This window comes from Podarcis filfolensis, assembly GCF_964270895.1.
Source record: "Podarcis filfolensis genome assembly, chromosome: 1".
Classification (NCBI taxonomy): Eukaryota; Metazoa; Chordata; class Lepidosauria; order Squamata; family Lacertidae; genus Podarcis; species Podarcis filfolensis.
In genome coordinates this window covers 127,565,904-127,593,469 of record NC_139604.1, presented here as the reverse complement: position 1 = coordinate 127,593,469, position 27,566 = coordinate 127,565,904, and the positions used below count along the sequence as shown (strand labels likewise).

The following is a 27,566-nucleotide window of genomic DNA, read 5'->3' as shown; positions in this document are numbered from 1 at the left end:
TATGAGACATCTGTGGTGCTTTGATAGCTGGGGGTGGTGGTGGTCCAGTGTGAGAACCAGCCTACAGGTGAATTTTACTCGCCCTAGGTGATCAAGTGACTGGCTATTGGTATGCCTGGGCTAGAACGCTTGACTTGAACAAAAGGATAGGGGCTATATGTTCATTTCTGTATATACCACTTTAAGCCGAAAGCGGCTTCTTAGCAGTTTACAGGTATAAAAGCCAATTCACCAAGCGTTATACAAGTTATGTATAAATATAAAGTTTATTCAGTATATAGTGTTTAGAAAAATAAGTTCACATTTCAGAATACAAACAAAACGAAACACAAAAAAAAAACCACTTAAATTTTTCCAGGCACAAGCTTCTATTACAGTACAACATACATACACACATATTTTTTTCGCTCGATCTCTTTGGTTGGGGGGTTAAAAGCATGGCAATCTCTCTAGTGACATGCAATGCATCATTCCGGACAGTGCAGCAAACAACACTTCTGCCTCTTTAAACATCTACCTTTCTTGTTACGATTCCATCCTTTGTCATAAGGCACAATCAAAACCATATTGATTTACAGTTCTGGGCATACAGTTTGTGCGCAATGAAAGAAAAGAGACTTCCTAAGCGTAAATTCCAAAGACTAAGAAATCCACATGCTTTTTCTTTTCTTTTACAGCTGAGAAATGTAAAGGTTCCCTGTATTATTAGCTTTCCTACAGTATTATTATTATTTTTAAAAAGAAACTTACAAAATGCATTATGTTAAAACCACCCTTCGAGAAATGGCGGCTTGCAGAGATACAGGAAAGTTTCGGCAAAAGAGTTTATGCATATATTAAAACCTTTGCTGCATTTGCTCCTGGTAGCAGTTGCCTTCGGTGGTGGCTGGTGCCCACTGAACTGGTAGGGCAGAAAGCAGGGAGGCCATCAGTAGGTGGCAGTAGAGCCAAGAAAGGCAGAGCCACCCCCACCCTCAATGATTGGTTTTAAGGAGGGAAGGAGGCAGGTGGGAACTGCTTGAGGGCAAACTGAGGTGGGTGGGGCAGTGGCCCACCCTAATGGACCAGTCCACACGAGCATCCCCATGTCTACAGCAAAGATAGAGTCCCCTGTATAGACGCTTGCCTGGTTCCAGTTAAGTTCACCAACAGCCATGATTTGGTGACAAGCTATCAAGGAGGTACCCAATACACAAAATGACCAAAGGATAACATACAGACATCATTTTTAATAGCCCTCGCTGCCAGCTTTCCAAGATGATTTCTGGATTCCTTTTTAATTAAAGCAAAAAGTATACAGAAAATAAATATTATATAGATGTGTATAATTTTTTTTTAAAAAACTAGTAATACTTTCCGACAGCCGCAACCTATTCAGGGACTGTGAAGACAGCAAAGAACAAATTTTTGTGGAGTTCAGCGAGATACGACCATTCACCCATAAATCTAACTAAGCAAACGGAGAATTCGGTTTCACAGATTTCAAACTTAAAAGGAACGGGGCTGTACGGTCAAAGTATTCCAACATACATGGATTTTGTAATATTGCTCACGTTTCCAAGAGATTCTGAATTTCTGATTTTGTGTTCTCTGGGTAAAGCAATTTCTCATTCAGCCCTTCGGCATGCAAGGGTTGTATTTTTGTGGTCCTCTCTTATGTGGGGAGCTGTGAGCAGGGACTGTCCTACTCAGCTGAATTGCTGGCGAATGTGCTACGCAGACAATTCCCACATATTGGGACATGGCTCGAGTGTGACTTAGGGCAACACACCCAAGCCCACTTGGAAATGAAAAACACTGGGATTTCCTCAAATACATTTTGCAAATTTGGAAATCGAGCTTTTAATGATCAAAGCCAGAATTTTATTTGTCCGCAAGAGGAACCAGACTTCATTGCAAGTTGAATTGCATCAAAGTGATTCCAAATGTTAGGCAACACTTCTGGACAAATACTATTGTAATTTTGACAAACCCCCTCTCATTCTCCCCACCGCCTCCCAGTTTCTCATAACCTACCGCTCGACTTATCAAATTACCTAATGATTATAGGCTCCCCACACTCCATGGAAACATGTTGTTTGTTCCAAGGCAATTTGCAGAACAAACCCAAATAGAAGTATTTTTCAAAAAACACCTGTGAGAAGTTATTTAGCTTGGAACCAAGCTCTATAGTAGCCAAACTGGTACCCTCCAGATGTTTCGTTTGGCCTGATGGAAACTGCAGTCCAAAATATCTGGAGGGCAACAGAGTGTCAATGGCTGCTCTATGAAACCGCCACACACTGCTGTGCCACACACCTCTGTTCTGTTTGAGATTTATCCCACGTTTCTAAATATCGCTAGAAGAAAATAGCCGGTTCCAAAAGAGTAATCATAACCCATTTTACTGCTGGCCTTGTCACTCCTGGGATGTATTTCGGTTTCACGTGGCTCATAGAATCATAGAGTTGGAAGAGACCACAAGGGCCATCGAGTCCAACCCCCTGCCAAGCAGGAAACGCCATCAGAGCACTCCTGACATATGGTTGTCAAGCCTCTGCTTAAAGACCTCCAAAGAAGGAGACTCCACCACACTCCTTGGCAGCAAATTCCACTGTCGAACAGTAAGAGCTGTTCGACAGTGGAATTTGCTGCCAAGCCTATTTTTTGACATGCCACCACAAGGCAACTCTCCACCTCACGTTCTGTACAGTGAAGTGCTCTGGTGAGAACGACCACATGAAAAACTCACAAAACAAAACATCACATCCTCTATTCTGTGATATCCCCCACCACAAAAATGGGGGAATCAGACCTTGGTAGGCTGGGCTATGATTTATTTATTTCTGAGAAGCAAAGGCCTAGTTTTAAGGCAGCTGTGAACAAATGATTGTACTGGGGGTATGGAAACAGAAAGGACACCCTAATTGTATACACATTTCCTAATTGAAAAGCAGTTGCCTGTGTTACTGGAGAGAGACATGAATGAAAAATCTAGTTGAAATACACTAGTTTAAAAACCAAACAAACCACCCCCAAAGGGTGCAGTGACTTGGCCTCGATCCTATCTGCTTGCAGAAACCACAAGATTACAATTATTTAGGCCACATGTTTCGTGAACTGCTTAGTTTTACGGGAGATCTTTTGAAAAAACAAACACGTAGCATCACAATTTTTTTCTAACAGACTTTTAGCAGTAGAGTTATCGTTACAATAGGTTACCAGCAGAACCATTTTCAGACCATGTCTGGGAGTTTGAGGGTCTGGGCGTATTTAAAACTACCTGGAAAATGGGACTCTACATGCATAGCATATGATGATGACGACTCTGTATTTTGATTTGAAAACTCCCAGTGATAGGTGGAATCTCTCTGTCACCAAAACTAGCAGTATAGCTTTTCTCCCTAAGGTTTCCTAAGTGCAGGAAAACTAGGTTCACCCACCCCAAATTTCTCCAAAACAATACCATCAAGTGTTATAGTCCAGGTGAAAAAAAATCACAACATAGTTCTTCATGTGCAGATTGGCTCTAGGTGCACCGAATGTGCCTTTGTTGGGAGGTCTCCAAACTGATGCAAACACCACCAACTGGTGGTTCTGTAGAGTGGAGGCAGCCTGAGATATTTATTCTGTCTTAAGTGGACACAGGCTTAAAGCACCACTGCACAACGCACACTTATTTGCTTCCTGGAAGACTTCAGAGCTATTGTCAGCAGCGAGCACTGCAAAATAAAAAGAGCCAGTCCTCTGGGATAGGAAGAGATGTTGCATTTATACACAGCACCGCATTTGCAGGGCAGCTCCACACTTTACAGTTGATGTGGAAAGCAGTGCCAGGTACATATAACTAGCTCTTACATGCACAGGTGTTTTTAGGATGTATGTACAAGCATGTATCTCTCCCCCGCCCCATATTTTATGTTCCTGCTGCGACAATGGGATTGCATGCACACAGCTGCAATTAGGAGTCTTGGTAAAACACTTCAAAATAACAGTCAGATCAAGAGTTAGTGGCAACAGGTGCTGGCAGAACCACAAAGCCTTTCCATGAAAAGAACCATTTCCTTTAGCACGCCATCAAAGAATTTTTGCTCAACGCTACTCCTTCCCCCAAGAAAGCCTTTGAATAACAAAATACTGGCCTCGGAATAGGTTTTGGAACCATGATCCTGTCTGATTTAAGAGAAGGATCTGCACAATTGCCCAGAAGGGCTCGACAATGACAAAAGGTAAGTGAAGGAAAACTGAGGCAAGGTAAAAGACCCGGGCAAGGTGCCTACTAAGAATGACTGACATGCACTCAAAAACCAAGAGTTGCCCAAGAGAGGATACACAAAAATAAGGGATCCTTGACATGGAAGGGTTGTGCCTTGGAATGCAGACATTCACCGGCAGACCACAATGTGCAGGATTGTGACCCGGTTCACACTTGATAACAGCAGCATCAAGTGTTTAGTTGCATTTGTAAATGGGCCAGTAATACAGTGGTACCTCGGGTTACAGACGCTTCAGGTTACAGACTCCGCTAACCCAGAGATAGTACCTCGGGTTAAGAACTTTGCTTCAGGATGAGAACAGAAATCGTGCGGCAACGGCGCGGAGGCCCCATTAGCTAAAGTGGTGCTTCAGGTTAAGAACAGTTTCAGGACCTCTGGAACGAATGAAGTACTTAACCCGAGGTACCACTGTACAATGCCACCGACAGAACTTTCTTCAAAATTCAGAACCCAGTGCTTTTCAAGCAAGGCCAATTCAGACGTTTTAAGTAATCAAGTGCAGAGGACACATGTTTACATGTGTGAAGGAGTCTTTTCAGTGAACTGAGGAGGACCTTTCAAAACCTGCTCTATAACCCTGCTGTCCACGGATTTTTTTCACAAAGAGGCCCAACTGAGCAAAGGTCCGACAACCTCAGACTGGATTCAGAGGTGCTCTTTGGCAAACAGAAGGCCTCTTCCTGGAGGAGAAGGGCTTTTCGTTATGTTTTCTGGCTTAGTGCAAGATCCTTGTATGCGAAAAAGAGAGCCGAAATCCAACGGTTAGCACGAGACCTTGCGCAAGATCTCAAGTTTTGTATCATAGTAAGAGTTGGAAGGGTCTCCTGGGGGTCATCTAGTCCAACCCCTGCAATTCATTATGGTGCAAGATCTTCCACTGGCTCAATTTATTACATTTTGTGTCTCTTCAGATCCAGCCCACCAGCTGCATCTTGGAATTGTAGCCACACTTTCAACTCCACAATTCTATGAAATCCTATAACAGGCCACTTCAGGGTCGAACTGAGCCAGAAATTGCCTTTTTTGCAGCCTAGGATACTTAATTTCCCTTTAAAAAAATAAACCTGAATGAGATAATGATCAAAACTATGCCATGGCGGTTCTGTTTAGCCACAGTGAGAGAAGCACACAAATTCTGGCATTCTTAAACTTCTGGAGCATGCGCTCAGACTGGGTCCAAGAGAAAGACACACTAAAACCTGTAAGGCAAACTTTGGATTCTTTAAAACTAAAGGCGGCGAGCAATCAAACAGATCACACTCAACACCATTAATTAACAGCTAGATAGACAACTGAAAAGGTTCTTGCCAAGGTTCTTGCCATATAGTATGTTTGGAAAGTATTCCTTTTCAAAGCTCCTGTCTGTCAGAAATAAATAAGTTTAAAAAGCATTTTGATAAAGCACAAATTCCATAGAATTGTAGAGCTGGAAGGGACCCCCAGGGTTATCGTCGTACTTCCTGAGAGGCAGGAATCTCAACTAAAGCATCCATGACAGATGGCCATCCACCCACTGCTTAAAAACCTCCAAGGAAGGAGAGTCCACAACCTCTCGTGGGAGTCTGTTCCATGGTGAAACAGCTCTGTCAGAAAGTTCTTCCTGATGTTTAGTCGGAATCTCCTTTCTTGTAACTTGAAGCCATGGGTTCAAGTCCTACCCTTCAGATCAGGAGAAAACAAGCCTGCTCCATCCTTCCTGTGGCAGCCTTCAATATACCTGAAGATGGCTATCCTGTCTGCTCTCAGCCACCTCTTTTCCCAGCTCCTTCGACTGTTCCTCATAAGGCTTGGTTTCCAGACCCTTGATCACCTTGGTTGCCCTCCTCTGCACATGCTGTAGCCATTTTTGGACTACAGTTCCTATCATCCCTGACCACTGGTCCTGCTAGCTAGGGATGATGGGAGTTGTAGTCCAGTAACAGCTGGAGACCCAAGTTTGGGGAACCCTGTATTAGATACTAACAGGTTGTAAGTGGGACACATTAGGCAGACTGGGCTTACTGGGCTAGTGCCCTGCTTGCCTTCCACTGGCCGCATTCACAAAGTCCAGGAATCCCACCAGGAAGTCTACAGGTAAAGGAGGGGAATTTGCACCAGTTCCAGCTGCCCTAAGGATGGTGAGGGACCATAAACACTTTCTCCAATGCCCCATAGCAATTATGGTTTCACAAAAGCTCTCCTGACCGGGTTCTGTTTGCTCATACTACCATTTGCCCAGCAAACAAGCCGATACTAGGCCAATTACAGATCAGGTCAAGTTGTTTGCCCACTGCAAATAAAGGCCATATAATGGTTTTTTGGAGACCTGCTTGCGAGATAAAAACAAAGAGCCCCTCTGCTAGCATTGCCTAGCTCTGCAACACAAGGGGAGGGACGAGAACCATAGGACTGCAGTTAGATTTCTCCCCTTATCACTCTCACAGACTCGCTCTACACGGGACTCCTGAGCATCTCCCTTGCAGTTCATCTCACAAGCGATGGATGCAGTTAATGCAGGTTGGGACCACGGCGGAAGAGAAAGCCGAGAGCAATTTAAAGCAAGGTTTAAACATTGCATGCATAAATGCCCTTTGAGTTTATTGTTTCAAAAAAGTAAAATGTGCAAACAAATCCTTTGCCGTCATCTTCAGAGTTATTAAAGACGTGCTTGTTGTTGACTTTATTGCACGCAGACAAAAAAGGGCGAAATACAACCCACTGACAAAAGGGATCAAATATTTGGCCAGGCTGAGATTCCAAGCCTCCCTGTATATGTTGCAAATGGCACTACAGCAATTCTATTTCTGAGTAACGTTAGAGGGCTGCTTATTCTAGATCAAAGATAGATCCAGGATAATTTGGGCCAAAGAGGAGATTACCAGCTAAGTTCAATCAAGTGGAATCCTTCTTTCACAGACCTAGGGATTTTCCCCCCCTGCCTTAAAACTGGGAAGCAGACATCAAGGTTTATATTCAAAAATCCCCTTTTGCCAAAATCACTGCAACTCCAAAAAGTAAAGTAAGAAGAACGGGCAGTACGGGGTGGCTGGAGCAGAGTTATCCGGTTTCAAATGGTTTAATCTGTTCTCTTTGTGCGTCAAGGGGGCAATTTCACCCCAAGTAACCAATCACAATTTCCATATTTATCAGAGCACCGGCACTAGTTTCAAAGGGACTGCGCAGATAAATAAGATAAATCAGGTTAGACTGCTGCAGAACAGAGTTCACATTTTGTACATTAGCTGTGCTTGCTGTCACAAAGATGTAAGGCCACTAGGCAAAAAGGCACGAGGGATTCTTTTTCTTCTTTAGAAAAATACATGAACCTTGTAATATTACTTTAAAGCAGAAAACACAAATTCACAGGGCAGAAGAGGTGCCGGGGGGGAAATGTCCCAGACTCTCCGAATTGCATTCGTTTATATTCCAACATCAGAAAGTTTAACCTTTAGTCTAAATCAGTCTGAAAAACATTTGTTTAAAACTCCACCACCACCAATTGATGCAAGCCCTAGCAAGAGGGAGCGGGGAAGGTTTTTAAAATGGTCAGAAGTGACTTCCTGTTCAAAAATATCAAAAATAAATTAAGCAGTTGTAAAAACTGTTCCAACATGTCTAAAAATGATAACTGGGACACCAACAGCTATAAATACAACCCAACATACTAATAAAAAGAGGAGTCCCTTTTGGAGCAATTAAAACAATATTTACATAAATAGTGGGGCGGAGGATTCTACGTTGCATGATTTCAAGTTGCAAAACGGACTTTTTCTTCCACAGCACTGATTCCAAACTCTTAGTGCAGGAGTTCTCAATATGGTGCCCCTCATGTGTGTGTTTGTTTTAAGACTCCAACTCCCATCATTCCCTCCCAGCATGGCCAATGATCAGGGGTGATGGGAGCTGTAGTTTAGCAACATTTCAAAGGCACCATGTTGGTTAATCCTACCTAAGGCGCAATCTGCACTCTATACATTTAAAGCAGCAGCATACCTGGGAACTGCGGTTTGTTGAAGTTGCTCAGAGTTCCTAGGGAGAGGGGTTGATTATGCTGGGAATCACAGCTTTACGCAGCAACTTTTAAAAAATAAACCCCCACAGTATCCAGCATTCTTGTGGGGGAAGCGATGGCTGTTTAAAAGTGGTGTAAGAGTGCTTTCAATACACATATAGTGCAGACGGGGGTCTTACAGAAAAGGAAAGAAAAAGAAAAAGTCACGTAGCGTTTCAGGAACCACAAAGGTTGAGTGCCCAGAACTTTCGGTTGCAAAAAGGACTCTGCTGCAAAAAGGAAAAGAGGGAAAGGAAAAGAAACCGCCAAACAAAAACAAAAGTTGTTTGCCATTCTTCGCCAAGAAGGTAACAGCAGCTCATGAGGTATCATCTAGAATATTCCTTAAAAACAAACACCACCTTCGTCAATGCCCAGAAATATCCAGAACAAAATGCGAGACACTGGCTTCCCAAACCCAGACTTTTCAAAAAGGTAATTCTCGTTCCTATCTAGTATTTGGAGGATATACTTTCTGAAAATACATGGAAGTGTTGCATGTCTAATAAAACTATTTGGATTATATTAGTAAGCCAAACAATCCCGTATCTGACTGCTATGTTGTACCTCCCCCCCCCCCGCCCGGCCCGCCCCCATTACCAAGTTTAACAAAGGTCAAAGTTCATGCAAAAAACGCATGGCCAATCTCATATTCCTAACGGAGATTTCCACTTCGTTGTAGCAGACGCTTCAAAATGTGCTCTCTTTTTTTGGTTATTCTGTATGCATATCTTGACTAGGTGAGAAAAAACAGCAACAACACTCTGTGCGTCCTAGGGCCTCGTGAGGAAGAGACTTCTCTATGGAAATATGAACCAGAAAAAGTAATTATCATTATTATTTAATTTACAAGTCTTGCATATCTTCGTCCATTTGTACTGTCTGGAGCTTGGCCAGCTGCTTTTTGTCTGTCTCCAGCTCCTCGCAGATTGCGTCGACCATATTGCTCATTACGTATTTGGTTTTCGAATCCAGCATCATCAAGCCACTAGCGGATTTGCTCTCTGCCTCAGACAAGAAGTTTTCCTTTAGGCTGGTGACCGGCTGCAGCACCAACCGCTGCTCCCGGGCGAAATGGGGGTGCACTTGCGCCGGCGGGTGGGGTCCGACATGGCCGCCAATGGCCGGGCCGATCCCCCCCAGCGCCGGCTGTGTCGCCGAAATGGACATCAGGTCGTGGCCGGCGAGGAGGGAGCAGTTCTGGAGCGTTGCATAGTTTGAGTTGGTGATGGAAACCACAGTCGCCCCGCTTGTGGCGGGGGCCGACAGGGGCGGGCTCTCGGACACAGGCGAGCCGAGTTCTTCGGAGTTTATCAGAGTGGGCGGTCCCAGGGAAAAGTTATGCGACAGGGTGACGTTGACGAGCGAGGAAGGCCCCCCGCCGGGGAGGCTGTCCGAAGGCAGGGTTGCATGGAGTTGCGGGTTCTGGCCAAGGGACATTACTTGAGAAAACACCAGGCTGGCCTCCAGGCCTTCCTGCTTGACTGGCCCAATTGCCTGGCTCGAGTTGGGGAGCGTGTACACCACCGCACTGGGAGGAAGGTTGCTGAAAAACACTTTCCCTTGCTGTGCCGCGGCGGAGTCGCTTGTAAACGTGCCGCTACTCGGTGTGCTTTGATTTAGCGGCAAGTTGCCTGCGGTGGGAGAGGAAGGAAAAAACAAACAAAGTCTTAAAGTTGTGCATCAGTGCAGAATAAAGATTGCAAAGTCAAGGTCCCACAGCCCATGTGCTTCTGAGTCTCCTGTGGCTTTGCTAAAAGATGCATTAATTAAATAGTAATAATCATAAAATCTTTCAGGACCGCCTCCCTCCATACGAATCTACCTGGACCCTGAGATCATCCTTTGAGGCCCTCCTTCATGTGCCTCCTCCGCGAGGGGTCCAGAGGGTGGCAACACAAAAACGGGACTTTTCTGCAGGGTTCCGTGTCTTTACATATCTTTAGGCACCAAGCGAAAACGTTCCTCTTCTCCCAGGCCGTGGGCTGATTGACTGCCAATGCCCTTTTAAATGTGTTGTGGGAGGGGATTATTGGTTTGTCTTTGTTCTTCTTTTTACAGTGGTACCTCTGGTTACATACTTAATTCGTTCTGGAGGTCCGTTGTTAACCTGAAACTGTTCTTAACCTGAAGCACCACTTTAGCTAATGGGGCCTCCCGCTGCTGCTGCGCCGCAGGAACACAATTTCTGTTCTCATCCTGAAGCAAAGTTCTTAACCCAAGGTACTATTTCTGGTTTAGCAGAGTCTGTAACCTGAAGTGTATGTAACCCGAGATACCACTGCATTATGTATTTTGTGTTTTTTATATTGTGATTTTATGTTGTGAACTGCCCTGAGATTTACAGATGAAGGGTGTTATACAAAATTTTAATAATGTTAATGATAATGTTAATAATAATAGTAATAATAGTAATAATAGTAACAATAGTAATAATAATAATAGTAATAATAATAATAATAATAATAATAATAATAATAATAATCATGTGTTTCTGTGTCTCCTGGGCTTTCCCAAAAGATGCATTTTAACAACAGTCTAGCTTTTCAGCAGCAGAAAAAATTTTCATCATGAAATCCTAAGTGGGGTATGGAAATATCTCTGTTTCCCCTCCAAAACACCTATATTGTACGATGCACTAACAGATTTTGCCACTGTCACCAGTCTGAGAACAAGCCAGAAGTAGCCTGGAGTTACAGCTTGATACCAGCACGTTCCCACCAACCATAGATGTGGTAAACAAGGTTTCTTGAGTTCAGCCATCATGGGGAACTGCGTTAGCTTGTCCAAACTCAGTCAGAGAGACAAAAAAGAGTGGAAAGAGAACAGGGGTGCCAACTTGAAAAAATATTGGGGGGGGGCAGGTAAGCCCCACCCCACATGATGAATCACATGATGCGGCGCATGCACACCATCTGAATGGCAATACTCATCAACTTTGGGGAGGCCTAGCCACTCAAATATTTTATGGGGGGGGACCTTGACCCCTAGGAGTTGGCTCCTATGATTGAGAGCAGAGGTGCACATCACCCCAAGAGCTGCTGGAATGAAGGAGGTTGAAGTTCCCACATGGATTTGGGGGGGAGAGCCTGTCAGAACCCACACCTGAAGCCACAACCTACAATCTCCCCCCACTCTGAGTAACCACCAGCCCCCTCCTTGTCAGCCTAATAAATTTATTATTTGTACCCCGCCCATCTGGGGCTTCCAACAAAGATTAAAAATACATTAAAATGTCACACATTAAAAACTTCCCTGAACAGGGCTGCCTTCAGATGTCTTCTAAATGTCAGGTAGTTGTTGTTCTCTTTGACATCTGGTGGGAGGGCGTTCCACAGGGCAGGCGCCACTACCGAGAAGGCCCTCTGCCTGGTTCCCTGTAACTTGGCTTCTCACAGTGAGGGAACCGCCAGAAGGCCCTCAGTGCTGGACCTCAGCATCCAGGCAGAATGATGGGGGTGGAGACGCTCTTTCAGGTATACTGGGCCAAGGCTGTTTAGGGCTTTAAAGGTCAGCACCAACACTTTGACTTGTGCTTGGAAACATACTGGGAGCCAATGTAGGTCTTTCAAGCAAGGCAAGAAATGCACCCAGAGGGATTTAACAGAGGAGCTCTAAGCTCCAAGCCAAAAAAAGGCCTGCCCCTTTAAGCCAAGGATGGCTAATGCATGGCCAAAAAGATGCTGCTGCAGTACAGTTCCCACCAGCCACTGGCCAATAGCTAGAGGTGGTGGGAATTGTGGTCCAGAAAGAACTACAGGGCCTCAGGTTAGCCACCCCGACTTTAAGCCTTCTGTTCATTCTCAGGCGTTGTCTGAGCAAGTTGCTCATCTGAGTGCTATTCTTGCTGCCTTGCCAAGACCAGGATATGACACATCCGAACGCTTGGCTCCAGGCGCCTGGATTAGATCTATAAAGATCTGAATTAGGAGAAAAGGAGCTTCAGAATGATGATGCACTGCTAATCACTCCTTGGCCACTGCCTTCACAAACCTGGTGCCATCGAAGATGTTTTTGACTGCAACTCAGATCAGCCCCAGCCAGGCTGAATAATCAGTTTCTGGTTCTGTGGCACTATTAATTTTTTTCTGTCGGTAGAACATCAGGCTCTTGATCTCAGGGCTGTGGGTTCACGATGGGCAAAAGTTTCCTGCATTGCAGGGGGTTTCGCCTTCCAACTCTACAATTCTATGATTCTCCACCCTCCCCTGCGCCAATTTTATCTTCGCATCAACCCATAGCTGTCAACTTACAGATTTGAAAATAAGGTACCAGCAGCCTCGAAAATAAGGGATCAGCAGCCAAAATAAGGGATCGCCTTTCCTTTCCCCCCGCCATGTGCCCCCGCTCCAAGGTGAGTGGCAAGGGTGAGTGGGCCATCGATGACGTATCCATCCAATTCCGATCCAAGCACTCAGCACAGGTATGTTCAACTTCTGAGCCCCTCCGAGCCAAAGGCAGAAAGGCCAGCCAGCAGCCAAACGAAGCCTCAAGCGGTGGTTCCCACAGCGCAGCAACCCGGCAAAGGGGATGCAGCAAGGGAAACCACCGTCACCTCTCTGCTGGGAAGCGCTGAGCAAAAGCGAGTCCCCAGGCAACGCGGCCGATTTGATCAGCACAAGGCATGCAAGCTCCACCCCCCAGTCGTTCTTAGACTCCTTATTGGGTGAGCGACGCAGCCAAGCAACACAGTTGGAGCCTCCCTCCTCCCTGGCCGGCAGGGAGGGAGGGAGAGGAGCTGCTTCCTTTGAAACCCGGGAAATTTAAGGGACATCATCAATAAGGGACAGCAGCGGGACACGGCGCTGGGATAAGGGACTTTACCGCCAAATAAGGGACAGTTGACAGCTATGCATCAACCCTGTGAGGCAGGTTAGGTTGAGAGACTGTGATTGGCACAAAGTCATCCATTGAGCTTCATGGCCGAGCGGGGATTTGAACCCTGATCTCCTGGGTCCTTGGTCCAACCCTCTAACCGCTACCCCACACTGGCTCTTAGGCAGTTTTATCCAGCAACTGCAGCATTGCCCAAAAGTTACAAATGACTCGCACGTTAACACAATTGAAGAAGTCAGTTCCCTGGCCCTTTAATCCTCCTCTTAAGTTATGGAAGAGAACCAGTACCGAAAAGAGAATGGCAGATGAAAATGATGGAGTATATGGAACTTGCCGAACTGACTGGGAGACTCCGAGACCAGAGAGAAGAGACGGTGGAGGAAGATTGGAAGAAGTTTAAAGAATATTTGAAAAAATATGTTAATATTTAAATCTTAGAATAGCTTTGGAAGTGGATATAGGCTGAAGGGTTAGAAGTAGAAGATAGGGTATTTTAAAATAGTATTACTTGTAAGGGATAAAATGTGAAGATTATTATGGTAAAAGAAAGTGTGATAAAAAAATGCTAAAAAATTATGATATATGTAAACTGCTAAAGATGAGGTAAAATGAAAATCAGATGGGGGGACTTGGGGAAGCTCACCTAACAATGTTTAGAAAAAATAAGGATAAGACAAGAATTTGTTTGTATTGTTTGTTTTTCTGTTTGTGTTGTTTATTTTGTTATAAAGTATATTAAAAAATTTGGGGGAAAAAGAGAAGAGAATCAGTACCGAAAAGCAAAGCAAAGCAACTTAATGTGAATCGCAGTCAGATTAGTCTTTTTGCAGAAGGCACCGGAATGCAAATTCTAGCTCAGCAAAGAACAAAGAGGTATTTTGAGAAGCCCAGATGGTGGAGTGGAGAACTATTTATAAGGTTCTCCTCCAGGGTAGAAGAAAAACGGAGACTGGAGATGTGAAGCCCTTGGCTCCTTGCAGCAAGTTGTTTGATGCAATTAAAATTCAGTCCAGGGAGATCATATACCAAGTTCAGAAAATGAGCTCTCACTTGACCAATATAGGTTACCTTACTGTTTGCATTTGAGATCTGCTTACTTTGGTTGCCTTTTATAAATGCAAAAATGACCAAGAAAGAAAAAACAGAGTTTCGAAACTATGGTAAGCTAGGTTACTAACTGGGCCTGGGAATAAGGGACACATCTCACTAGTTTGAAAACAGCTATGCTGGCTCCCAATCCATTTTTGAGCCAAATTCAACATGCTTGTTTTGACTTCTAAAGCCCTACAGTATATTAAGGGTTGCTAACCTGTGGCCCTCCAGGTGCTTTGGACTACAACTTCCATCAGTTCCAGTTCACATGACCAATGGTCAGGGATGATGGGAGTTGTACTCCAGCTTCTGGATGGTCACAGCTTAGCCACCTCTACCCTAAATGGTTTGGGACCAGGCTATCTTAATGGCCATCTCCTCCTGCATGAGCCATGAGTCAGATGGGTGGGGTGCAAATAATAAAATTATTATTATTATTATTATTATTATTATTATTATTATTATTATTATTATTCCCCAGAGAACCTTCTACACATGCCCTCTCCCTTCAGATGCAAAGCAGGTAGGGATCTGTGAGAGGGCCTTCTCAGTGTTGGCTCCAACAAGGGAACTTCCTTTCCACTCCTTTTCATGTATGCTAGCCACTTTTACAGGACTGACAGTGCAGGATAACTTTTAAAATAAAATAAAATAAAATAAAAACACACACGAAACTAAGCTTGCTTCGCTATTTCAAGAGACATATTTGAAGAGATGTGCATTTTAGAAAACTATGGGAGAAAATGGTTGCTTCCCTCTGATTCAACATTGTTTAAGTGCTTTAAATTTCAACCAAAGGTACCCTACAGACATCACTTTTCAGGTCTGATTTAGATGGTGTGCAGCTCATTTATTTATTGGATGCATGTGACACTTGAGTGGAGGGAGCAATCCTCAATGTCTAGCAGAATCCTAGGCTTAGATCAATGAGAATAAGCTACACATGAGGAGGGTGGGTTTCTTCATTTTCTAGTAATGCCCCACTCTCTGTTTCAGCCTCCCGTTTCACCACCTTAAGCCATTCTGCTCCAGAAGACTCAACCTCCAGAAGCCATTTTTGGGGAAGGAGGCTGTAGAAAGACCACTACCACCCCTCAGGGACAGCATGTGAGGTGGCCCAGGGAGGACTGTCAAAAACTGCCACAACTTATATTATTATTATTAATAATAATAATAATAATAATAATTTATTTATACCCTGCCCATTTGGCTGGGTTTCCCCAGCCACTCTGGGCAGCGTCCAACAACATATTAAAATACAATAGTCCATCAGACATTTAAAGCTTCCCTAAACAGGGCTGCCTTCAGATGTCTTCTAAAAGTTTGGTAGTTGTTTTTCTCTTTGACATCTGCTGGGAGGGCATTCCACAGGGCGGGGGCCACTACCGAGAAGGCCCTCTGCCTGGTTCCCTGTAACTTGGCTTCTCGCAGCGAGGGAACCGCCAGAAGGCCCTCGGCGCTGGACCTCAGTGTCTGGGCACAACGATGGCGGTGGAGACGCTCAAATGACCTTCTCTTTGCAGAAAAATTCCTTCTGTGTACAGAAGGGACCCGCTTATGCATTCCATACAGGAGCTTTCACCCACCTGATGTTTTGGCCTACAACTCCCATCAGCCTCAGCAGGCACAGCCATAGACATCATGGCCATGATGGCAGGGGCTGATGGGAGTTGCGGTCCTGGAGGGGTGCAGGTGGGTGAAATTTGACGTACGAAGCACAGCTACAAAAATATGCAAGAGGCTCAGATTTCCGAACCCCGTAGCAGATTGGAGAGAGAGAAAAACCTACCTTGGGAAGTTGCTGTTGATACAGGAGGGAGCTGGACCGGCGAAAAACTGATGCCTCCGTTGAGGAGCTGGCCTCCGTTGGTTGCCGAATTGGGAATCTGGACGACGCCATATTGGTTTATTTGGACAGGGCCTGTGAAGGTAACAATGGAGCTGCCGTCTTGCGAGGCGATGGCTTCTTCGCTTTCTTCCCTCTTCACCTCAAGGCTTGGTATCAGACCTGAGAAAGAGGCAGAACTGGGGCTGTACGCTGTCGTCGTTGACGGGGCCGCCGAGTTGGACATGGAAGTCTGGAGGATTTTGAAGTCTTTCACGTCTTCCGACGAAGAGGCCAGCATGTCGGCCAAGGGCATGCCGTTGCTCAAGGCGCTCGGAGACGATTTGGGCGGATTCAAGGGCACCGCTTGCGAGGCGGCGCCCACGTTGAGCCCGTTGAGGAGGACCCCATTGGGCCCCTGGATGAAAGAGGTGCCGTTAAGGAAAACGGGGGACGGGTTGGCGGGCACCAAGTTCCCGTTCAACAAAACCCCGGGGGAGCTTAGAGATATTTTGGAGTTTCCAAGCTGCTGCATGTAGACGGGCTCCATGTGGCCAGGAAGGCTCAAGGTGGTATTTCCGTCAGAGGCGCTGGCAAGCGGGTGGGGAGACAAGTCCTCTTGCCCCTTGCTGGACTCATCTTCCGTGCTGGGGTTGCCATCCGACTCGCTGCAAGGCAAGAGAGAAAGAGCAGTGAACAACAACAACAACAACAATTTATTATTTATACCCCGCCCATCTGGCTGGGTCCCCCCAGCCACTCTGGGCGGCTTCCAACAAAACACTAAAATACAATAACCTATTAAACATTAAAAGCTTCCCTAAACAGGGCTGCCTTTAGATGTCGTCTAAAAGTTTGGTAGTTATTTTTCTCTTTGACATCTGGTGGGAGGGCGTTCCACAGGGCGGGTGCCACTACCGAGAAGGCCCTCTGCCTGGTTCCCTGTAACTTGGCTTCTCGCAGTGAGGGAACCGCCAGAAGGCCCTCGGTACTGGACCTCAGTGTCCAGGCAGAATGATGGAGGTGGAGACGCTCCTTCAGGTATACTGGACCGAGGCCTCCAATTTGATTTGAACAATGCCTTGTTCTGGGGGCAGGGAGAATCTCCCTGCGCACAGAAAACTAGCACACGATGGGGAAGATTTTGAGGCTATCCTCCCTGAAGACACCCATTTTCCATACAGAGAGAACTGCTTTTTGTCTTGAGGTTTAAAGGAGAGTAGACACACAGCTCTCTCTCCTATCACCGGAAATAGTACAGCCCAGGATAAGAACTCTGCTGGGTGAGGCCAACGGCCCATCTTGTTGTTGATGATAACAACAACAACAACAAAATTATTATTGATACTTATTCAAGCATATACAAAAATTCACACCCATTACTAAGTCTCTTTCTATAATACATGGAAATAATACAGATACTTAATCTAAAAAAAGAACAGAAACAGAAAGAAGGAAAAAGAAATAAAATTATAAAGAAAAAAAAGACTTTCGGTTCTCTGTCTTGCAGCTAAATAAGAGTATTCACTCATCCAACCATTCTATCTTCTATAAACCAATTTTTTTTTAAACTTCAAATCCAGATACAGTGGTACTTCGGGATACATACGCTTCAGGTTACAGACTCCACTAACCCAGAAATGGTACCTCAGGTTAAGAACTTTGCTTCAGGATGAGAACAGAAATCGTGTGGTGGCGGCGCAGCGGCAGCAGGAGGCCCCATTAGCTAAAGTAGTGCTTCAGGTTAAGAACAGTTTCAGGTTAAGAACAGACCTCCGGAACAAATTAAGTACTTAACCCGAGGTACCACTGTATTTCCATTTCCTCAAGCACAGAGAAGAGGCAAATGTCCTCCCCGGCTCCTATTTCCAGGGCAGTCCAACATGTTTATTGTAAAAGGAATCAAAAGGAAAGATATAGCACCAGGCCAGCCTCTCTGCCTCCTGCTAAAGTGCCCTCAAGAGAGGCACAAATGTGGGGGACGCCCAGCTATTTGCAGCCATTTGGAGAAATGCCAGGGGGAACAATGTGTTCTTGGCATCTTGTCTGCTATCGAGTGTGGCATTAGGCAACCCCATACACAGAGGAACACACACATCCAGCCTAAATGTTATCAGGATTAATTTTTCGACCTTTCCTTAGAACCCCAGTTGCAAAAATTTATACAAAACTACCGTATTTACGGGGATGCGGGTGGCGCTGTGGGTTAAACCACAGAGCCTAGGAGCTGCCGCTCAGAAGGTTGGCAGTTCGAATCCCCGCAACGGGGTGAGCTCCCGTTGCTCAGTCCCTGCTCCTGCCCACCTAGCAGTTCGAAAGCACGTCAGAGTGCAAGTAGATAAATAGGTACCGCTCCGGTGGGAAGGTAAAAGGTGTTTCTGTGCGCTGCTCTGGTTCGCCAGAAGCGGCTTAGTCATGCTGGCCACATGACCCGGAAGCTGTACGCCGGCTCCCTCGGCCAATAAAGCAAGATGAGCGCCGCAACCCCAGAGTCGGTCACGACTGGACCTAACGGTCAGAGGTCCCTTTACCTTTAACCGTATTTACTCGAATGCGATGTCACGAAAATTAGATTTGATGCACATTTACACTCCCCAGCAAATGCTTTTTTGGTTTCAAGGTTCTGAAAACGGAGGTGCGCATTAGATTCGCTGCTTCATATAGACAGTTTAAACCACTGGTCCATGTACCAGGCATGTCCAAAGTCCGTTTTGGGGACCTAATCCGGCCAGTGGTGGAGCTTCACGCTCTGGCATGGGGGCGGGGCAGAGAGCAGGCAGGGGCGGGGCTGATGTGCATCCCGGGAGTGTGGTGTGCCACCCGCCAAGGCATGGCGTGCGTCCTGGGGGCATGGCGCTCCGCCTGCAGGGGCAGCCACAATGGCACCCCACCGGGATTGCGACCCCGCACTCCTCACCCTCTGAATACAGCCTGTTGATAGGTTTAATCCGGCCCTTGTTAATTTCCTGGGGTAAAATCCTTTAAAAAAGGCCAACAATTTTGGTTGGCCCTCACCGCCCTTCACTTCATCAAATCTGACACCTTTTGAAAAAAGTCTGGACACCACTGAAAGCAGTTCTCCTCAGGGTTCTGGACAGGGTGGGTTCTCTCCCAGCCCTACCTGAATATGCAAGGATAGGATCGAATAGGATAGGATACAATACAATAATCGATATGACAATCTTTATTGTCACTGTCCCATACAGAACAACGAAATTGAAAAATCTACACCAGACATTCAAAAACCCACAAGCCTGCTATCCCAACTATCCCAGCCTGTTTAGCCCCTAAAAACTCTGATACCCCATAATTGAATGCAATATATCACACAGAGACTACCTTACACTGCGTTTAAAACCAAAATTGCATTTGGATAGAAACTGTTTCTCAGGCGGCTAGTCCTAGTCTTTATAACCCTGTACCTTCTTCCAGAAGGCAGAAGCGGAAAGAGATCGTTTCCGGGGTGCGCACTATCCCCGAACCTGGGACCTTTGGAATGCAATGCAGAGGCTTTGCTACTAAGCTGCAGCCAGCATTTTGCACCCGGCTACTGGCCACCTGCAACCAAATGATGCTAGGATGAAGACGCCTGACATCTCCATCATCTGGAGGTGATTGTCTGGGGATCCTTGGATCTTGCCTGTTTTCACACACTAATAGCCCACCCTGTAGAATTCTATCCATAATATTTTATCTGCACAATCAGAATGAATTTGAGGAACCAACATGCTTTTTCTGTGCAGCCTGAGCAGGAGCACTACCCATTAAGAAAAAGAGGTTGGAACAGGCCAATATATATGTGGACTGCCCCTGGATCAAGAGACTTTTCTTCTTTAAATTCTCAAATCTCTTAATCTAGCTAAGGTTGTCATCTGAACTAGCCAGGTGTTATCAATCAGAGCCAGTCCATCATTTGAAAAATAAGACTTTAGAGCCGTCTTAACCCAAAATGGCCATAAATTGGACCATAAAGAAGGCTGATCGCCGAAGAATTGATGCTTTTGAATTATGGTGCTGGAGGAGACTCTTGAGAGTCCCATGGACTGCAAGAAGATCAAACCTATCCATTCTGAAAGAAATCAGCCCTGAGTGCTCACTCGAAGGACAGATCCTGAAGCTGAGGCTCCAATAACTTGGCCACCTCATGAGAAGAGAAGACTCCCTGGAAAAGACCCTGATGTTGGGAAAGATGGAGGGCACAAGGAGAAGGGGACGATGGAGGACGAGATGGTTGGACAGTTTTCTCGAAGCTACCAGCATGAGTTTGACCAAACTGTGGGAGGCAGTGGAAGACAGGAGTGCCTGGCGTGCTCTGGTCCATGGGGTCACAAAGAGTCGGACATGACTCACCAACAACAACAACCCAAAATGGCAACTAGACACAATGCTTTGGCGACTGTAACCTTGGTTTAAAGAGCTATTTGGCACCTAGCTTAAATATCTCCGTTTCTGAAGCCCTTCCCCAAGTTTAATTTGGAAAAGACAAATGGCTTTATGGTAACTTACCAAAGAATGGCAACAAAGAACCAACATTATAAATTCATAGAAAGATGCGCCTTGTCATCAACTTTTGGAATGATAAAGTTATAGACGACATACACCCCTGTAATTCTTTCTCAAAGTTGGCTATCATTCCTTCTCACCTATATAACTTCTTTTTCCCCCACCACTGATTTTTTAAAAAAATGATGGAATATTTTCTGCTATCTGAACTTGCTACCATGCAGAAAAATGCACGCAACTTCTGAGCAAAGATTGGAAGCTATATAAATATTTATTCTTAAGGACAAAGAATGTCTTTAAAGCTATGGCAATCTAGTCCCACATGATTTCCAGGTCCCACATGATCTTGCTTTCTTTCTTTTTTTTTTTAAAAAAAATAATAATTTATATTCGTATTTGTTATTGATTTTCAACTACATGCATATAAATACACAAGAAGGTTCTCACTTAACCCCATGCCATTTATACTATTTAAATTCTTGCATTATTTATGGTGCGCATTTCAATTATTTAGGGCACAGTCGAGCCCAATTTCAGTACTTTTCAAACCCCACTGATTTCAATGGGTGAGATGTGAGCCCAATGCCTAATTCTTCCTTTGGGATCAATGGGCCCTTGAAAACGATTAAACCCAGTTGGCTTGCATCCAGAGTATTTGGGCTAGTAGGTGCATTATGAAAACAATTCAGCCAGTTGCAATCAGCTTCAACCATCAGGCTGAGGCAGGGACAGCTTGCATGTCTGTACGAAGGGAGGAAAAGACCTGCAAAGATTGACCATCCAAACACGTTTCGATCGTATCATTTTACCCTTGATAAATATTGAAATGCATTGGGAACACCAGCCCATGTAGCAGTCTTTTCCGCATCCAGGCACACATGCATGTGTGCTTCTGCACTGACTTATGGTCGTTTTTGATCCCCGTTCATAGTTTACTCACAAGTAGTCTTCACCAACCAGGTGATCTCCAGCTGTCACTACAACTCCCATCAGCCCCCAGCTGTTTTGGACTACAACTCCCATCAGTGTGCTGACTGGGAATGATGGGATTTGTAGTCCAAGATAGCTGGAGTTCACCAGGCTGACGAAGGCTGGCTCATGACCTGTCTCACCCCACTGGGGTAAGACGTGAAAAATCTATTCTGGACATTGTGAAAATTTAGAGGAATAAAAGAAAATAAGAAAGAATCAGACACTTGTACTTCCTGTTTCCTGTGCTTTGCCTTGGGTTCTGAAGTTGTTGTCATTATTGTTATTATTTTTATTAATTGGATTTATACACTGCCCTATACCCGGAGATCTCAGGGCGGTTCACGGAGTAAAATCAAAATGTAAAACCACAAAATGCACAATCAAAATCAAAATCAAAACAACAAACCAATAACCTCCCCTCCACACAAACCCCACATTTTAAAAGGGCATAGGATGTCAATCAAATTAACCAAAGGCCTGGTGAAAAAGGAATGTTTTTGCTTGGTGCCTAAAGGTGTATAATGAAGGCACCAGGTGAACTTCTCTGGGGAGAGCATTCCACAGATGGGGAGCCACTGCAGAGAAGGCCCTGTTCTCACGTTGCCACCCTTCGGACCTCTCGAGGAGGCAGCACACGAGGGAGGGCCTCAGAAGACGATCTCAGGGTCTGGGTAGGTTCATATGGAAAGAAGTAGCCCTTGAGGAATTGCACCCTGAGCCGTTTAAGGCTTTAGAGGTCAAAACCAGCACTTGGAATTGGGCGAGGAAACTAATTGGTAGCTGGTGCAGTCGGACCAGGATCGGTGTAATATGCTCAGACCATCTTAATCCAGTGAGCAACCTGGCCACTGAATTTTACACCAGCTGAAGTTACTCTGAGATCTGGGAATTCTTGGACAATTTTCCCCCCAGCCTACAGAAAGTAGCTCCCAAGCTAAGGCACCACCCTAGGAAAACTGCTGGTCACGATCCAAAGCTCTGCATGCATATTGAGGTTTCTTACAATAACACATGCTGCAACACAAGTCACTTCTGAAGCCTGGGAAGGCGAGGGATTGATTTATTAAAAACACATTTTGTAATTTTATTTGCGGTTAGAGGAGGCCCTGCTGTTCCAGGATTCATAAACTCCACACCTTCCAACATTTTTCTGATGAAAATAGGGACACCCTATTCTATGATGATGATGATGATGATGATGATGATGATATAATAATAATAATAATAATAATAATAATAATAATAATAATAATAATTTTATTATTTATACCACACCCATCTGACTGTGTTGCCCCAGCCACTGTGGGGAAGCTACCAGCATATATAAAAACATAATAAGACATTAAACATTTTTTTAAAACATCCCTAAACAAGGCTGCCTTCAGATGTCTTCTAAAGGCTGAATAGTTACTTATCTCCTTGGCTCAGGGGTCACATAACTTAATACCCTCCAACATTTCTACAATGAAAATAGGAACGTCCTAAGAAAAAGTGGGACATTCAGGGATCAAATCAGAAACCGTGACGACTTCTGTAAATCTGGGACTGTCCCTGAAAAATAGGACACTTGGAGGGTCTGAGTATGGGTTGCATCCAATTCTGCTCTACTCACGGTAGACCCACTGAAATCAATGCACTTGCATTAATGTCAAAATATTTATGAAATCAGATAGCTAAGTGGTTGCATATAACAAAACTTTAGACGAAACACATGTAAAATCCAGGAAACCAGTAAGAACAAGTGTACATAAAATAATTATCATTAAAACACAGATAAAAATCAGTTTAACGATAAAGATAGACGACTGATTGTATGTCTGGGTAAGGTTGCCAAAATAAAGCAGCTTTCAGAGGGTGACTAGAACAATACAATGAGGTCACCAGCCACATATCCATAAGTTAGTCATGTCCGTTAATTTCCATAGGGTTACTCTGAGTTGAGACCAAAGGTACGTAATAATAATAATAATAATAATAATAATAATAATAATAATAATAAATTATTTATTTCCTGCCCATCTGGCTGGGTTTCCCTAGCCAAGAAGGATTTGGGTTGGGAATAGTAAATGCTCATCAGGCCCAACTGTGTACGCTGATCTTATATGGGCCTGTGAGAATGCTGGGAGGCCTCTTTCATACTAGTTCTTATACAAAAAGGGAAGGGGAGGCAGGCTGAGCCCTGACCAAGGACCCTGATCTCTTGTGGCAGAGCGTTCCACCACGCTGGGGCCAAGGCCGAAAAGGCCCTGGCTCTGGTCAAGGCCAGCCTAATCTCTCTTGAGGCCCAAGATGTTATTATTTGTGGACTGCAAGGTCCTCCGTGGGGCATACCAGGAGAGGCGGTCCCGTAGGTATGAGGGTCCTAGGCCATACAGGGCTTTAAAGCCTTTAAAGAAAAAATGACTTAAGCACACAATAGCCATTTTCTTTCTACTTAGGATGGAGGAAGGAAAGACAGAGACTTGAATACTTTCCAGCACCTTACTTTTGAATAAGCCTGCAACTCCATTAAAAATGAAGACGTCGATGCCTCCTGACTGCCAATATATCCCATCACATTTGCAAAAAATAAATAAATGCAGCTTTGGCCTGCTTTGGAGAGCGCTGCCGACAGGCTAACAACCTTCCACTAGCCTTAGTTCAGACTTAGCGCTCAGAAACCAGTATTAGGTAACTTGGTTTGTAACATGCTATGGCCTCGCGAGCAGCACTCCATGACATTCAGAATATTCTGGAATTATCTGGGGGATTCTTGAGGCCCAGGCACAACTCCACAGGGGAGAGCATTCCAAAGGCGACCTACTTGCACCTTGAAGTCATCTTCGAAGGCCTGGCTAATGTGCCTGCCTTCAAGGTCAATTAGACTGGGAGGTAGAGAGGGGGAAAGGGCCTTCTCAGCTATGGCCCCATGCCTGTGAAACTCTGCTACAAAGTGATGCCTACCAAGTACCATCACTGCTGGCTTTAAAATGGGCTTTAACAACCCAACTGTTTAAAATTGCTTTTGCATAATGGGTTTTACAGCGCAACCGTTTGAATTGGTGCCATTTCAACTATGAGCATTTGATTTTAGCGTTCTGATGATGGGCTTAGTGGGCTGGTTCGCTGGTATTTTATTAAGTTTTATGATGGCTTATTACATTTGGATCCTGCCTTGATAGGATGCGAAAGGCAGCCTATCAATATTTCAAATAAGCAGGACAGCGGCCTTCAATTCTTACGGCAGCAAATCTTATAAATTAATTATGCATTACATGAATCACACATTAGGTGGCTAATTTGTCTTCTCTTTCTCTACACGTCTGCTTGAGGCCTAAAACACTATTTATTGACAGTGTTAGAAACTCAGATATATAAGCTAGGTGCCAAATGGCTCCTTAAACCAGGGCTACAGTTGCCAAAACGGAATGCCTAGCTGCCATTTTGGGGCCAGACGGCTCAAAAGTCGTATTTTTCAATACGACTTTCTGGCTCCTGAAATTCATTCCCATTGTGCAGATAAAAGATAATGGATAGAATTCTACAGGATGCGTTGTTAGTGTGTGCAAACAGTCAGGATCCCAGAATCCCTAGGCATGCACCTCCAGGTGGTGGAGACATCAGGCGTCATCTTGGCACCCGGGCATCTTCACTAATGGCCGATAGGCAGGTGCAAAATGAATTTAGAACGCTGCTTTTATAACCCACTCTTCACAGTATCCCAGCACAAGTTTTTTTTTAAAAGACAATAAAACAATGAAGCTTGTGTGTGTGTGTGTATTTCTAACTAGCCAATTGCTTTGAGAGGTTTCATAGGAAGAGACTTGTTAATGAAATAAATTAAATACAGTGGACGCTCGGGTTGCAAACGTGACCTGTGCGGGAGGCACGTTCACAACCTGCAGTGCTGTGTCTGGGCACACGCAGGTCGCAATTTGGTGGTTCTGCGCATGCGCGAGCACCGAAACCCAGAAGTAACCCGTTCTGGTACTTCCGAGTTTTGGTGCGTCCGTAAGCCGAAAACATGCAACCTGAAGTGTCTGTAACCTGAGGTATGCCTGTAAACAGAACAATATTTCGCTTAAATAATTATCATGCCTGTTTTAATGGGTTATAGAATCACAGAATTGTGGAGTTGGAAAGGGCACAGTGCTTTATCTGGTCCAACCTAAAATACTGGGATTTCAGCTAAATCATCCTTTATATGAGCTAATCTGTCTATTATGCAGGAGGAAAGAATTCTGAAGCAAGAAGCATATTTGGCTTTGTTTTAAGATGATGTACCTGCTCACAGAAGGGCTTTCAGGTAAGAGTCCTTCCCAGCCTTACCTGGGAGGAGTGAACATGGGACTTTCAGCGTGAAAACCAGGTGCTCTACCACCAAGTGATGCCATTTTCCCCATGTAAGGAAAACAACAAGTATAGAAGTCTTTAATATGACATCTGGAAGATGGACTTCAAGACATGGCCAACTAGGCAATATCCAGAATGTCAGAGTTGTTCCAAAACGTCACAGACACAACAGCCTGTTAAAAGCTCTTTGAACTGATGGATTTATCACCACCGTGACAGCTTGGCCAAAATGTGTCAGATGTCCTCAATTCCTTGGCACTTCCCAACGGGAGGAAAGGAACAGCCCACTGGGGAAATGAAAGGAGTAAGCCCCCCAAGGTTATTGCAGCTGTGAAGCTTCAGAGGGGTTTGGAAGTGGGATGATCACACATCCCTGCAAATAAGCAAAGGAGCCGAGTTGTTTATTTTTCGAACGCTCTCATTTCTACAATGCTTGTGATCTAAACTAAGAGGATGTTACAGCCCATGTATCTTACTCATCTGCAAAACAAACCATTACTGGAAAGGATTCAAGTGATGGCAAAAAAAGAATTAAATGCAAGCACTGATTAATGCAGCTACAAGAGAATAAATTTGTATGCAATGTTTAGTAGCTCCCTTTCTGCAGCCAAAAATGAAAATAGCCAGGGAAAGAGATGACAATTGCTCTCCAGGCAGATTCATCGCAATAACCAATATTGCTAAAAGCTGTAAAGCAGTCAAGTCTTAACGCAGGCAAAGGGACACAACATCAGATTTCTGCAAGAGAGCAGGTGTAGTGTTGCAGTTATAGAGTGTCTGACCCGGAACGTGAAGGTTCAAATCCCTGCTCAGCCATGACCCTCACTGGGCAAATCTTGGCTAGTCATTCTCTTTCAGCCTAACCTACCTCAAAAGGTTGTTGTGAGGATAAAAAATGGGGGAAGGACAAAATTAAGTATGCCTCCTTGGGAAAATCGGAAAGATATAGAGCAGGGGTCGGCAACTTAAGGCCCATGGTCCACAAGCAGCCCACAGGGGTCATTTTACTGGCCCCTGAGCTGCCCACTCGGCGAGTCCCCACGCGCTGCGCTAAACCGACATAGCATGGCACGGGGACTCACCAAGCGGCGATGGAAATCGCTTCATGAGCACCCGCAATCCAGCCCACGGAGGGAGCTCTGCAGCAGTAAACTAGCCCAGGCAAGGTAAAGCTTGCCAACCCCGATACAGTGGTACCTCGGGTTACAGACGCTTCGGGTTACAGACTCCGCTAACCCAGAAATATTACCTCAGGTTAAGAACTTTGCTTCAGGATGAGAACAGAAATCGGGCTCGGGAGGCGCAGCGGCAGCGGGAGGCCCCATTAGCTAAAGTGGTGCTTCAGGTTAAGAACAGTTTCAGGTTAAGAACGGACCTCCGGAACGAATTAAGTTCTTAACCCAAGGTACCATTGTATAGAGATTTTGGGAGTGTTGATATGGAAGAGGCGTGAAGGGTCTGCTCTGGGATGGGCTCCTGATTAAACTGCACAAAGCAGAATGATTAAAGAATATTTGCAGGAGCTGGTTTTCTATACCTTGCAACTATTAAAAAGTGTTAACGCAGGTTTAAAAAATAGTCCTTAAGGCAAAAAACCAACTTCTGCCTTTGACCTAACCTGACACATCTGCTTTTTGAGGAAGATAGATGCCCCTAAACACATCCCATGAAGTGAAATGAACACTTTCTTTTAGATCAGCAAAGAAAGCAAGAATATTTC

General features: G+C 44.9%; 1 protein-coding gene across 1 annotated transcript in view; it reads right to left on the bottom strand.

The window, feature by feature from the left end:
* Positions 1–244: 244 nt before the first annotated feature.
* Positions 245–27,566, bottom strand: part of SIX4 (SIX homeobox 4) — a 31,824-nt gene continuing 4,502 nt past the window's right edge. The window contains exons 2-4 of the mRNA XM_083612950.1: positions 16,004–16,707; positions 2,640–9,920; positions 245–2,430 (exon numbers count right to left, since the gene is read on the bottom strand). Of these exons, the coding sequence (XP_083469076.1) occupies positions 9,133–9,920; positions 16,004–16,707 (1,492 nt within the window). The 3' untranslated portion in view covers positions 245–2,430; positions 2,640–9,132. The remainder of the gene's footprint in view (positions 2,431–2,639; positions 9,921–16,003; positions 16,708–27,566) is intronic.